Here is a 14,721-nt window from a genome sequence, read left to right as displayed (position 1 = left end):
TACACTCACCATCTGTCTGCTTCTTAATTTTCAAGGTGACAGTCTCTCCTGCCATCTGTAACAAATGAATGGCTTCACTCAAAGGTTTTCCCTTCAAGCTACTACTGTTGATGGCTAGGATTCGATCGCCAATGTGGATTGCACCAGTTCTGAAACAACAAATAAAACTTATTGGAAAGGTAAATATAGCCTCAGCTCTCCTCCTTATAGCAGGTCCTTGACATATTTCACAGAATCATAAAAAACACAGGAGTGGAAAAAATCCCTAGGGATATTCTCATCTATTCTCTTCCAAGGCAACTGTTAAGATAGGATTGCTTCTATTGGGCACTATTTGGCACTAGTATTCAAAGAAAATTAAAGAAAGGATTTTAGCTGCTATCTAAAATTATAAAACTTTTAAATCCCAACGAGACTAAAAAGATTTTTTTAAAGCCTAAGAAAGCAAATAATAAATCAACATATAAATAAGCCAACATTTATGTACCAGTGTAACTTTCCCCCAAGGATTTCAAATGCTTTGTGAAGAATTGATATCCCTGTTCTCCAGAAGTAGACTGTTGGACAGCCATTGATGCAAAGTCTAACTCCAGGAGACACACATAAGAGCACTTCTATAAAAGTACATGGGTTCATGATTCCAAAATTTCATACTCACCACATGATTCAATTCAATTCAGTGATTTATTATTAAGTGACTATTATGAGCTGCACACTATGCTAAGTGCTGGGGATACAAAAAAGAGGCGAAAGTCCCTGCCCTAATGGAAATTACATTCTAATGGGGAAGACAACATGCAAACAAAAGCAAGCTACATAAGATAGATAGGAAACAACTAAAAGAGGGAAAATACTGAAATTAAGAAGGAGTAAGGGAACAGCTAGGTTGCACAGTAAGTAGATAGAGCACTGGCACTGGAGTCAGGAGGATCTGAATTCAAATCCTTGGATACTTATTACCTGTATGATTCTAGGTAACCACTTAAACGTTATTGCCTCCAGAGGAAAATATTTTTTAAAAAGTGGGATTTAAGAAAGCTTCCTGTAGAGGAAGAACATTCTAAGTATAGGACAGGCAGAAAAAATATTCAGTCAAGAGATGGAATATTCTTCTTTTGGATTAGCCACTTGGAGCTCTTAGAATTCTGATTCTAGCTAAGGTACTACTTATATAATCTTGTAGTGTTCTTTTTTTAGGCAGCCTCTCTCATGGGTCATAACCCAATTCTGCATTGATCACTGAAAAGGTTGTGAAGACAGTTTACTTTCTAAAAATACCCAATCTTCTTTTATAGTTACTATATAGCAAAGCTGGAATGAATAGTCTGAAAGTTAAGAGCTATAACATTCAAAACTCACCATGAAAAATAGCTTTTTAGATCAAAAAGATGAGTTGACTATTTCCTTAGAATAGGATAGTAATAATTTAAAGTATATATATAAAAGAGATATAGTGAGAGAGAGTGAAAGAGAAAAAGAGATAAGGGATAAGGATTGGATCCTATGATTTCACTGGCAAAGGGAACTCCTTGGTGAGAAATACAATACAATGGAATATCTGAAAAGGCTATTATTATACTTATAAGAGTATATATGTGTATATTAATGCAATTCTGTCATAAAACTGTATAAGATAGGTCACAATTTTATGTTTGATGAGTTGAAATGAAAGCTGATTTCATTCATTTTGCTCTTTGGCAAAATATATATATATTATAGCACTTCACATTTATATAGTGATTTATGATTTGCAAAAATCTTGTTATGCATAAAGGAAGCAAGCATTTATATAGCACCTACTAAGTACCAGGTCCTATGCTAAGTGGTTTGCAAATATCTCGTTTGAATCTTATAATTAATAAACAGATACTATTGGTATTATTACCTCATATCACAGGAGGGAAAGAGAGGAAAGAAAATAAGCATTTAGTTTGCACCTAGCATGTGCAATGTTTTACAAATATTAACTCAATTGATCCTCAAAACAATTCACTGAAGTAGGTGCTGTTATAACCCCCATTTTATAAGATGAGGAAATGAAGGCTTAGCAAAATTAAATGATTTGCCTTTGGTTACAAAGCTAAAAAGTATCAGAGATATGACTGGATTTTACATCTTTCTGACATCAAGTCCAGCACTCTATCTACTCTGCCTGACTGGGCTGGAAATTTGGACACATTATATGAAATTTTTTTTTTTGTATTTGTCTGCAGAACAGTATTAGTGTTAGTCTGTAGCACACAATCCATGCTTGCCAATGCCATGTACGTGGTGACACATCTTTAGTTGCCAATATCTGCTTTTAGACCTGTTAGCTTATCAAATAGTACATACCCTTTTTCTGTTTCTGAGTGATTAGAAAGAAGGCACCAATAGAATACAGAATATAAAGTTAATCAATCAACCGATAAACATTTATTAAGCACCTACTTTATGTCAGTCACTGTGACAAGTACTGGGGATACAAAAAGAGATGAAAGATAGTTACTATCCTTTGGGAACTTACAAATGGACACATCCACATACAAACCAAGCTATATCCAGAATAAATAGGAAAAAATTCACAGAGGGAAGGCACTACAATTAAAAGGGTTTGGGAAAGGCTTCCAATAAGACAGAAGGTTTTAATTTTAACTGAAAGGAAACCAGAAAGATTAATTAGGAAAGCCTGGTTTCAAACTCTTCGTCTGGCACTTACTAGTTGAGTGGAAATGGTCATGTCATTAAATATCAATGGGCCTAGGTTCACAAAGCTTTTAGACTTATTTCTGTATAGTCAAGTTGTGAATCTCTGGCTTGGTGCAAAGAGTACTCCTACTAAAGCAATCCTTTTTGTGTACAGAACACAGTCAGTATTTAGAAGTAAATAACAAGATCTGTCTTATTAGTCATAAATAGCACAACTAAATAAATAGATTCTTGATGGTTATTATGGAGGTTCTTGGCACTTGGTGGTTTATTTATAGTTCATCTTTGATAATATGTTGGTTTCATGATCTCTATATTCTAGATTCCTAGAGTAACTCATTGATTCCTAAGAAGTCAGTGGATGATTTTTTTTTAAAGTCCTTCAATTTTAATATTATCTTAAGTAAAACCCAATTGGAAATGTAAATCTTTTGGGGGATAGAAGGAAAGAAATCATAGGATGCATTACTGAGCGCTTAAGAAAAGATTTCTGGATTGTTCTCTTCTTTTAGTTTCAATATTAGTGCCAGGGAGCCTTGAAACAGTTCTGCAGTAAGCTCCTCACAGTAAGTAGGCAGAAAAGGATTAGGATTTGAGAGCTGGAAGAACTCTTGGAAATCATCTCCTGCTTTATTTTCATTTTTAAAGATGGGGAAATGGAAACCAAATGGATGGATTAAGAGGGAATTTCTAAGCCCATGGAATATTCTAGCTTTCTTCAGGTACAAATCATAATTCATAACCTTGGAAATCCCTAGGAATTCAGTTCTCTTAAACTTTTTCACAATTTCTTATGGCACAATAGTATTCCTTTATATTCATATACTATAATTTCTTTAGCCATTCTTGGACAAGGCCAGTTTAGAAATCTATTTTGCTTGACTTTTTAATTTATATTTTATTTTATATTTATTTACATATACCTATATATATATTTTATTTTCCAAGGAAATGAGAGGAACAAAAGAAAGAAGAATAAAATTTATTATAAAAAAAACACACAAAAAAACTTGACTTTCCCCATGGGTCAAAGGGCTAACAACAAAACCAAAATGTTAGTGTTTTTTATAATGCTTTAAGTTTGCTAACCACTTTACATATTAATTTGATCCTCACAACAATTCTGTGATATGGCTGCTATTATTATTCTATTTTACAGATGAAGAAACCAAGACCGAAGAGATTAGAGACAAAGTGTGTTTTTGTACAGCCCCAAGCATTCTTGTAAGCCTTCTGACCTCTCTGAGAACTTAGAGAAAAGGTCATTCTAGAACATTCTAGAACAAAGTGGGGGCAGAAGGATGCCGGGCTGTCACCAGCTAGCAGTGCTTCTTTGGGCAAGCCTCTTAATCTCCCTGAAGTTTTGCAGCCCCTTCTATCAGCCTGACACGATACAAATCTTCCTTCAAAGGGCTGTGAGAAATACAGCTAAACTATTCTTCAACTCAGTTCGTGAATTCCCAAAGGGTCAGACCAACTCTGTAATGTTCCTCAATGTCAGTGAGACAGAGCTGGAAAGCTTCCCCCTCTTCTTCTTAAAAATAACTGTGTGTTTTTATTCTATTTCTCATATCTTTCTGGTCTCTGCCCGGCAGAATAATCAGAATAACAATAACAGCTAGCACTTGCATAAAACTTTATTTTGTGTTAGGCACTATGCCAAGTGTTTTACAATTATCATTTCTTTTGACCCTCACAACCATCTTGGAGACAGAGGCTGTTACTATCATTCCCATTTGATAGATGAGAAAACTGAGGCAAACAGGATTAAGTGACTTGCCCAGCATCACACAGCTACTGAGTGACTGAGGCTGGATTTGCACTCCAGGCTTAGTGCTCTCTGCACTGTGGTGCCACCTAGCGGTCCGAATGTAACCTACTTCCAAGTAAAGCCGGCTGCACCTTTATGTCTCCCCAGCCTCCTGCCAGGTGTGACTCACAGCGGTGCGTAATACTCACTAACTGAGTCAGAAATGGGGTTAGATCAAACCCTTCTGGAAGCGTAAGGGACCTAACCGCGATAGAGCGGGAAAAACAGCTTTACCTTTCTGCTAATCCTCCTTTCGTGAGGCTGGAGATAATGATGGGATCGAAAGGCTCCTCTGTGCCCGAAATGGTGATGCCCAGGGGGCCTCCGTAGCGCTTGAGCTCCACCGTGTAAATAATGGCCCCGGAACTCTCCTGTTCATCTGCAGGAAAAGCAGAGTGCGTGAGACTGAGGGCGGGGCGGGCTCCGAAAGAGGCAGGAGCGCAGGTGTGTACGTGTGCATGTGTGTGAGCATGTGTGCGCGTGTCCAAATATCGGTGCATGTGTGTATATATGGGCATATATGTATGTGTGCAAATACTATGTGAATGCCTTGTGCATGTGTGGATATGTGGATAATCATACATGTACCAGTGTATGTGCACGTGTGTGTAAAATGGACATGTGTTTATAGGGGATGTCTTGTGCAGATATGTGACATGTGTATATATTTGTGAATATTATATTATAGTTTGTGAATATAAGCATATATGTATATATCCATATACTCTCCCACATATTTATATCCGCGTATAACTATACACACATTTATCTTATGCACAAATATGTTGGTACATAAATATATGTAGAGTGGAAGCTCTCAAAGACATCCTTTCAGGTAAAACTCCCATTTAACTCTCCCAGGGAAAGACCTCAGGCCTTTGGTTCCGGAAAGCAGACAGCCCAAGCTGGCCAGCACCAATGAAGGGAGTCGTTGTCTTAGACTGAATTTCTGTGAAATAACCCATGAATAATGCATCGGACTAGTTTCAGGAAGCAGATACAAAGAGGCACACGCACATCAATAGTCTACGGTATTAGGAAGGTAGAGATACATTGTTTCCCTGGATACAGTGGAGGCCACAGAAGAGCAGGAACCCTTCTAGTTAGACTTCTGCATCCCCAGCACCTAGTGTAGGGCCTTAATAATTGCTTGCCACTGATTGGCTCAGGAGCCAAGCTTCCCCAGTGAGAGGTGAAGAGTCCAGAGCCCTGATCAGTTCTCCTGGCCACGCCCTTGAGAGCTCATCTGAGGTAATTCAGCCGTTACAAATATCAGGTGCAAGGGGACAGCTCAGAAGCTGAGGGGAAGAACGGGCCAAGAGTGTTTACAAGTTTGTGTTTTCGAAACAATGATAATAGCTTCAATTGCATAATATTTTATAGTTTATAAAGCATTTTCTTCACAACAAGCCTTTGAGGTAAACAGGGCAAGTATTACTATTATTATCGTTCTATAGATGAGGAAATTGTGGTTCAGAGAGAATCAAATTGAATGACTTATAGTAAATGTTAGGCTGCACCTGAAACCCAATCTTCCAACTCAACACCCTGCTGTTTTCACACCACCATAATGTGCTGCCTAGAGTTGAGAAAAATGGATGGGTATTTTCAGGAGTCACTTCAATACAGCAGAGATCAATGCTGCTGCTAAATCAGAGAAAGTGAACCTGACCTGGCATTTTGCAATGGAAGGAGGGCTGAATTTGCAATCCAAAGACCAGGGGCCAAGTTTTTACCTTTCCAATTTTTACCACAAGTAGGTCAGTCCACTGCTCTGAGCTTCACAGACTCAATGACCACTAAGCTCCATTTCAGCTCTAAATCTATGCTCCTATGGTTAGATCAAGGCTGCTCTAATCCGCTCTCAGGCATTTCGTAGTTGTGTGATTCTGGGCAAGTCACTTTACCCTGTTTGCCTCAGTTTCCTCATCTGTAAAATGAGCTACATAAGGAAAGGGCAAACCACTTCAGTATCTTTGCCAAGAAAACCCCACAAGGGGTCATGAAGAGTTGGACACAACTGAAACAACTGTACAATAACAACAAGAATGCTAGATCATTACAGTTTCATTCAAAATGATAAGTCCATTTTAAAAACATAGTAATCCTATTAAGGGCAATTGGGTTTCTCAGGGGACAGAGTGTTGTGTCTGACTTCCCAAGTTCAAATCTGACCTCAGACACTTAACTCTGTGTGCTTCATTTGTTTCCTCCTTTGTAAAATGAGCTGGGAAAAGAAATAGCAAATCATGCCAGTATCTTTGCCAACAAAATCTCAAATGGAGGCATAAAGAGTCGGACACATCTGAAAAACAACTTAATAGCAACAATAACAGTCATTATTAATGAGAGATCGGTGGTTTGCGTAACCATCTCTACTCCTCACATATTGGAAATCCATTCTCAGGTATGGCTATTGAAATACATGACAACATTGTATGACTATTTCTGATTAATCCCCTTCTGAAACAGCATCTCCACTATTGAGCACTATTAGTAAGCACAGAAAGTCTATAATTGAAAACTTTCTGGATATTTGGACTGAACAGATAAGAAAAGGAGACATGAATAACATTTTATCACTTCATGTAAAAGGTATAATGATAGGACCAATTCCATGAGAACTTAGAAATTTAAGTGTTTTCTTTGCAAAAGTATTTCAAAAGCATGCCCAGATTGCTTTATTTCTTCCTTGAGTCTGTGGCTTCCAAATGATTAAATGGACACTTTAATTCTCTAGCAAACAATACAATGAAATAGTCTGCTGTCTCCTTTAACAGAATATTTAGTTTTCAAGGTTGTCCTGTATCAAAGTCACCATTAACGTGTTCCTGTTTTTAGAATGGGCAGCTGTTCCATTAGGATATAAAGCCTTAAAATAAGGAGGAGAGAAAAACTGGCATTAACAGTTCAATTATCAGCAAGCTAAGTGAAGGATTACTGTGAATACAGATGGAAGTGGTCTGCAGAGGAATGTTATAGACAGAGGGACAAACCCATCTTGTGTCCTATTCAGCTGACACTCGATCAACTTCCGGCTGATCTCAAGGACTTTTTGTTCTCCATTTTTTTTACTTGCTCTAAGTTCCTGTAATTACTAGGTATAATACCAAGAGAATTAGAGTTTACATCCCATTCCAAACTTCCAGGAGCTCATGTACAATGAATCTATCCCAGTAAGGCAGTGCAGTATAACAGAAAGAGGGTCAGCCTCTGATATATACTAGCTATGTGACCACAACCAAGTCAGCATCCCAAGCAAGCTTCCATGCTGAAAACTTACTGATGACTTCCAATTTGTATTAATGGATAGAATTTCAAATGAGTTACTAATTTGAATTGATGGAAGTAGTTTTTCACTTAGAAAATTCCACATACAATGAATCATGGGTCCAAACCAAAAAACAAAACAAACCAAACAAAAAAAAAAAACACCTCTTAAATTCAGGGCAAAAAAATAATATTATCCTGCATAAATTGATGTCTTTAGCTCTCAAAAGCTACCACTAATGGTCAACAAAGTTAACTCCAGTCAACTGTTAACACCACTAAGTATTTCTAACATTGGGTTTACAAATATATAAAATAGGTTTACAAATCAAACATTTTCTGAGAACAAATCATAATTTTGTAACCCCCACATTCAGTTACTAAGCCCTATATGGGATTGCAAACCACAGTTTAAGAAACTAGGTTATAGATGATCTCATGTGCTCAACACTGTGGTCCAGTGCACATATTGCAAACCCTTGGTTGGGGGTCATTGTGCAGTCAGCACCCAGTAAAAGATTGCCAATGTGCCTTTATATCATAAAAGCATCACAATATCAGAGCTTTAGTTAGAAAAGATCTTAGTAGTTACCCAGTCCAAACCTCTCATTTAAACATGAGATTAGTGAGGTTCAGTGCTATTTAGTATTGTAAAGACAGGTAGTGCCATGAAAGCAACAAACATGAGCTTGGACAGGCTTCAGGAGAGAGTGGAGGACAGAAGGGTCTGGCATACTATGGACCATAGGGACTGAAGAGCTGGACATAAAAGTAGCAGAGACAGTATTTAGACCCAAGACTTTCTGATTCCGGGTCTGCTGTTCCATCTCCTAAACTCAGCTGCCTGTCTGATGTGATATACAATAAGGAAAGCTTCCACCCACTGGGATTCTTCTAGGCAGCCCATAGAATCTGAAAATTCCTAGGCTGGAAGAGATCCCATTGCATACTGAGTCTGACTCATGTTGGAAAAAGAATACCCACTAACACACAGTGGCTAAATGGTCTTTTGGACTTTTCTGGAAGAATCCATTGTCTTCCAATATATTAATTCATCTTCTGGACTGAAGTTTTCGTTACTTTGAGCCTAAAATTACTTCTTTGAAATTCACCTCCTTCATTCTTCCATCTATTCCCTGCCAAAGAGAATAAATCTGATAATTCATACACTTGACTGTCCTTCAAATATTAAAGTCCTCACTAAATTCTACTACTCTTTCAAGCTATTATTCCATGTCTCCTCTCTTTTTCAAACTCCTTAAAAATTATCTACATTCAGTGCCTCCACTTCCTCTCTTCTCTTTTCTAAAGCCTCTAAAATTTGGTTGTAACTTTATCATTCAACTGAAACTGCTCTCTCCTAAGCTACTAATGGGCTCTTAACTGTCAGGACTAATGGCCTTTTCTTAGTCCTGAGATTGATCCTTTTTAATCTTTCAACATTTGTCTCTCTCTCTCCCTCTCCCTCCCTTCTTCTCTCTTTCTCTTCTTCTCCTCCTCCTCTTCCTCCTCCTCCTTTTCCTTCTCCTTCTCCTCCTCCTCGTTCTTCTCCTCCTCCTCTTCCTTTTCTCTTTTCTCTCTCTGTCTCTATCTCTCCCCCTCCTTCCTTCCCCCTTTCTCTTTTTTCCCTCCCTCTTTTCCCTTACTCTTCCTATTCTTCTTTTCCTTTATCTTCCCCCCACTTCTTCCTCCCCTGTTTTTGTGACACTATTCTCTCTTGGTTCTATCTTGGTCCTTTTCAGTCTCCGTTGCTGACTATACATATACATATCTATACATATACCCCATTACTTTGTTCTGGGCTCCCTTTTCTCTCTATCTTCTCTCACTTGATGGTCTCATCAGCTTCCATAGGTGCAATAATTATGATATATAGATGCATTTGTACACAATTGCATTTATATTTACAAAACACATATGTATAGATATATACAACATACATGTATACACATGCCTATAGTGATACATACACACATTCTTAGTCCCTTTCTTGCATCCCACTCAAGGTAAGAATTATATGGACTTAAACTAAAATAGTAAGAATGCTGACCCCCCAAAAAAGAGAAGATTTGGCTGAGTAAGTAGAGGAAAGGAGGAGAAAAGAGTTGAGGATGACACCCTAAGTTGTGGACTTTGGTGAGTGCAAAAATGAATACACCAGTTAAGGGCAGTAATGGAAAGTTCAGAGGAGGAATGAGTGTAAGATGATGAGTTGTTCTGAACACATTAAATTTCAGATTTTTTCCCCCCCCTGAGGCTGGGGTTAAATGACTAGCCCAGGGTCACACAGCTAGAAAGTGTTAAGTGTCTGAGATCAAATTTGAACTCGGGTCCTCCTGAATTCAAGGCTGGTGCTCTGTCCACTGCGCCACCTAGCGGCCCCAAATTTCAGATGTTTAACAGACATCCAGTTCAAAATGCTCAGTGGGCAGTTGGTGACAGTTTATATGGAGAGGGAGAAAAGAGAATCTTGGAGCAGAAAGATAAGTGAAGAGTATCTTATAATAGTTTGGAAAAGTGGGATCAATGTCAGAATATTCCAATATTGTATATTTGGTGCAACATTATATTTTGAACCATTTTCTACATGTGACCTTGGGCAAGACATATCACCTACTGAGGTAAGTTCATTTTGAAAACCTAAACTTAATTTATTGTTCCTGTGGGTAGAGGAAAGGGAAAAGACACAAGAGATATTGTGGAGGAAGAACCAAGATAGCAGAAACATAATAAATGCTTGTTGACTAAAAACTATCCCATTTTGCCTGAGTCTTCTCTTATGCAGACTAAACATTACCAGTCTCTTCATTCTCAGTTAGAATGAGGGCTCTTTACCATTCTGGTTGCTTATCAATGTTCTTTGTCAAAATTCCCACAACTGACCACAATATTCGGGATACAGACTATGGAGGATTATACTGGGTTTTCTCTCCTTATGTCTGGAAGCTCTCTCTCTCAATGGAGCCCATGACCACATGAATTCTTTTGGCCACCATATCACACTGTTGACTCATACTGAGCTTGTAATCCATTAAAATCCCTAGATATTTTCAGATAAAATACAATTTATGGTATAGTGGAGAATGCACTGAATTTGGAGCCAGGAAGCTGGAGGTTTTAATTTAGCATCAAACACTTCTTGTTTAATTGTTTCAGTCATGTCTGACTCTTTGCAACCCTTTTTGGGAAGTTTTCTTGGCAAGAATACTTGAGTGGTTTGCCATTTCCCTCCTCAGCTTATTTTACAGACGAGGAGACGGAAGCCAATGCTTGTCCAGGTCATAATGGTAGTAAGTATCTGAGGTCAGATTTGAACTCATGAAGATGAGTTTTCCTGATTCCAAAGCCAATGCTTTGTCCACTGTGTCACCTAGGTGCCTCCAAACACTTATTGGATCTAAGTAAATCACTTATCCTCTCCTCACCTCTAAAATAGAGACAATATAAAAGCATCTACTTTACAAGATTATTGTAAGAATCATATAAGATAATATATGAAGTACTCTGCATATCATAAAACACTGCATTAATATAAGTTATAACTTTTCATCTTGTTCTCATTTTAAAAATGCAGTTTAGATAGAAATGGTCTTAGAACAAATCACTATTCTACTATTATTCTTTTATACTTGATATCCTCAGGATTACTGCATAGATGGATAATATATCTGCTTTTTTGTTTGTTTGTTTATTTTTGTAAATGACTAAAAGTACTGGAAGTATATGTTCATCTCCTATACGTTCACAGAAAGTGTTCTGGATAGTGGACATGATATGTACCTCCTCCTGTTTTCACATGGCTGGTTTCTTCTGTTAAGTCTCTACATTTTAAAGTCTTTTATTATATTTAGCTTGGAGATTATGAATATTTTATATGATTACTACTATTAATATTATGTTCTTCAGTTTTTATGGCTCACTGTTATTTCTAGGATTTTGAACAACAGATTAGTCTGTGATAATAGTCCAGTTCTGTCAAAGTTAATTGGTTAATGGTCCAGGATATTTTGAAGTCTATATTTGTAGTGTGGAGATTTATCATCTGTCAGTCTATGAAAGATAACTGACATTTTCCATGTAATTCTAGGCACCAGGTTACGTCTTGCTCGGTAATTGGTAGGTACTAAATGTTTGAAGCCTGAAAAGATGGACTGCTTAGCTTTTAAAGTTTTCTCGCATAATCATTATAGATCAATAAATATGGCCTCCTTAAAGATAACCCAATCATGATTCCTAGCAGCAGTGACTTGGTTCTGAATTGCTACCAGAGATCCTTCTTTCCATAAGCAAATCTGTATGACAGTCGTTTGTTCATTATATATTTACTGACACATTGTTGGTTGAATTTATGTAATTCAGCTCATGGCAAGTCTTTGGATTCCATTCTTGGGTCTTAAGTCATTCCAGAAGCTCCATGTGGAAGCAAACAACTTTTAATTAGTTCTAGCAAATCTGATGGTATATGCCTATGGTCAACTTATACCAATGATCACTAAAGTGATGTCTGCTGGTTCTAAAAAGATTTCTGTAAATTTTTAATCTGTTTCTCATAGGCTTTGAGCAATCTAAAAATTGTCTTCCTCCTAATGAGAAAGTGCTAATCTTTCCATAGCTGCCTTAGGATGATGGACCCTTGGACTCGTTAATATCTTACAGATTTTTGTTAAAATATTTTCCAAATCTGTTAGGTTTGGAAATACTTTATGGTTCTGAAAATATTTTAAGACTAATATTATGTTGGTGTTAATTGTTTTAAAGTGTTTTCCCCTAGACGATTTATTTTCACTATGATACTCAGCCATGGCTTTTTCTAGGATAACTTTATGCTATTTATCTTGGAAGAGACCAAGGTATTTAAAAGTATCATTTATCCTTATTCAATTTGAAATCTGAATTCAAGCCTGAACTCTTCAGTATCTCTTTTTATTTGGCATGCATTAAGAACTTTATGCTTATTGAGTTCAAATGGCATCCCTGGAAAAAAAGTTCCATTAAACCATGGACTCTTAATTCAGGATCCAAGAACTTGTTGTTTTTAATTTGATAGTTGTATTTCATTATAATACAGAAATTTCTTAAACCTCTGTGTGTGTGTGTGTGTGTGTGTGTGTGTGTGTGTGTGTGTGTGTGTGTGTGTTCTAGACCTTATGGATTGTTTCTCAAAAGAATGATTTTATTTTTAATATTTTTAAGTGCACAAAATAAAATATATGTTATTACAAATGTTTATAGCAGCTTTTTCAGTGGTGGCAAAGAATTGGAAATTGGAAATTGAATGAATGTCTATCAAAACTATTGTTCAATAAGAAATAATGAACAGGATGCTCTCCAAAAAATCTTAAAAAGTCTTACATGAACTGATGCAAAGTGAAATGAGTAGAACGAATAGAATATTGTAACTTAGGCAGAATATTTGCATCTAAGAATATCTAATAGTTAAGGGGTTTAAAATGTCTCCCCCAAATATTACATGTTTTATATCAATTGTTCTAGATATCATAGTCTTGACAACAAGTTCGTACTGTTCATATCTATCACTTAATAAAATCCTGGTAGTTGTTGTCTACAGATCCCAAGTTCTCTTCCTTCTTTCCTCAATGAGTTCGGTACCTGGCTCACTATTTTTTCTCTCCTCTTCAACTCTTGCCCTCATATTAAGGGACTTTAATTTATATATTGACTTTCCTTCAAACACCCTAACTAATAAGTTCCTCAATCTCATTTCTCATGAGTTATTCTTCCATCCCACTTCAATAACATGCAAAGATGGTCATGTTCTTGATCTTGCCATTGCTCACAAATGTATGATGTTTATATTCAAGAATTCAAAAATCCATTTGCCTGGTCATAATCTGTTGGCTTTTCAACTCTCCCTTTGCCTTCCCTTATAAAAGCCTACTCTTCATGTTTACTTTAATACCTGGGCTCCCCAATTATCTCCCAAGCCAGTTGTCCTATAATAACTATTCTCTTATCTTTTCTCCATCTTGATCCCTTGGTGACCAGTTCAGCTCTACCCTGTTCCCTTCTCCTCAATCCCTACCCTCCTTATATCTCCAATTACATCCAGCCTTATGTTATTCCCTTTATTCATCACCTATGCTCGCTGAAGGAAAATGGGCAAAACATGTGACCATTCTAAGTCCCCTCAAATTTAGATTATACAATCTCAACTGAGCCTTGCTGCTAGGTAATTCTAAATTATACTTCCCTTATTAACTCACTGTCCCTCTCTCCACTACAGCTCTTCCAAACCTTTTCACTGCTAGTTAAAACTTCCACGATCCCCTTTCTACCCACCCTTTAAGATGAAAACCTTATTCTTTGTAAAAAAAAAAAAAAAAGAAAAAAATTGAGCTTTGCCATGAGCACTCTCTTCTTCCCTCTTCCTCACATCTAATCACTCAGTTGCCATCTGCCATGATCTTCTTTACCTCTGTCTCAAATGATGAAGTGTCCTATTCCTTATCAAGGCTAACTCCTTTTGTGATCTCATTCCATCCCATCTCTTCTTCTCTGTTCATCTCACTCTCAATTATTTTCAATCTTTCTCTCTTTACTGACATTCCTTATGGCATGTTTGTAGGCAGTCTCTCCTATGTCTCCCTTATTGTGAAATAAACCTCACATGTTTTTTTGGAGTCAATCTAGTTTCTTCACTACCTCTCACTCCCCTATATTCAAGCTTTTGCCAAGGCTTATTGATTTTATCTTAGAATAAGCTCCCTTCTCTCCTTTGACACTGCCATCTTTGTGGTACAGACCTTCATCACCCCACATCTGGTTTATTTCCAACAGCCTGCTGGACAATCTGCCTGCCTTGAGTCTCTCCACTCCAATCCATTCTTCACTAAGTCACTGAAATAATTTTCCTAAAGAACAGAACCAATTATGTCACTTCCCCCCTTTCCCCCAACTCAACAAACTCCAGTGACTTCCTATTACCTCCAAAC

At 37.2% G+C, this 14,721-nt stretch overlaps 1 protein-coding gene across 11 annotated transcripts in view; it reads right to left on the bottom strand.

Moving 5' to 3' along the window:
- Nucleotides 1-14,721, bottom strand: part of GRIP1 (glutamate receptor interacting protein 1) — a 762,478-nt gene that overhangs the window by 54,981 nt on the left and 692,776 nt on the right. For all 11 annotated transcript variants that reach the window (XM_074269703.1, XM_074269706.1, XM_074269700.1 and 8 more), the window contains 2 exons: nt 4,733-4,877; nt 10-149 (listed from right to left, as the gene is read on the bottom strand). In XM_074269703.1, coding sequence (XP_074125804.1) covers nt 10-149; nt 4,733-4,877 — 285 coding nt within the window. The remainder of the gene's footprint in view (nt 1-9; nt 150-4,732; nt 4,878-14,721) is intronic.

The sequence above is a fragment of the Sminthopsis crassicaudata genome, chromosome 5 (assembly GCF_048593235.1).
Source record: "Sminthopsis crassicaudata isolate SCR6 chromosome 5, ASM4859323v1, whole genome shotgun sequence".
NCBI classification, from domain to species: domain Eukaryota; kingdom Metazoa; phylum Chordata; class Mammalia; order Dasyuromorphia; family Dasyuridae; genus Sminthopsis; species Sminthopsis crassicaudata.
This window is presented reverse-complemented; position numbering and strand designations above follow the sequence as displayed.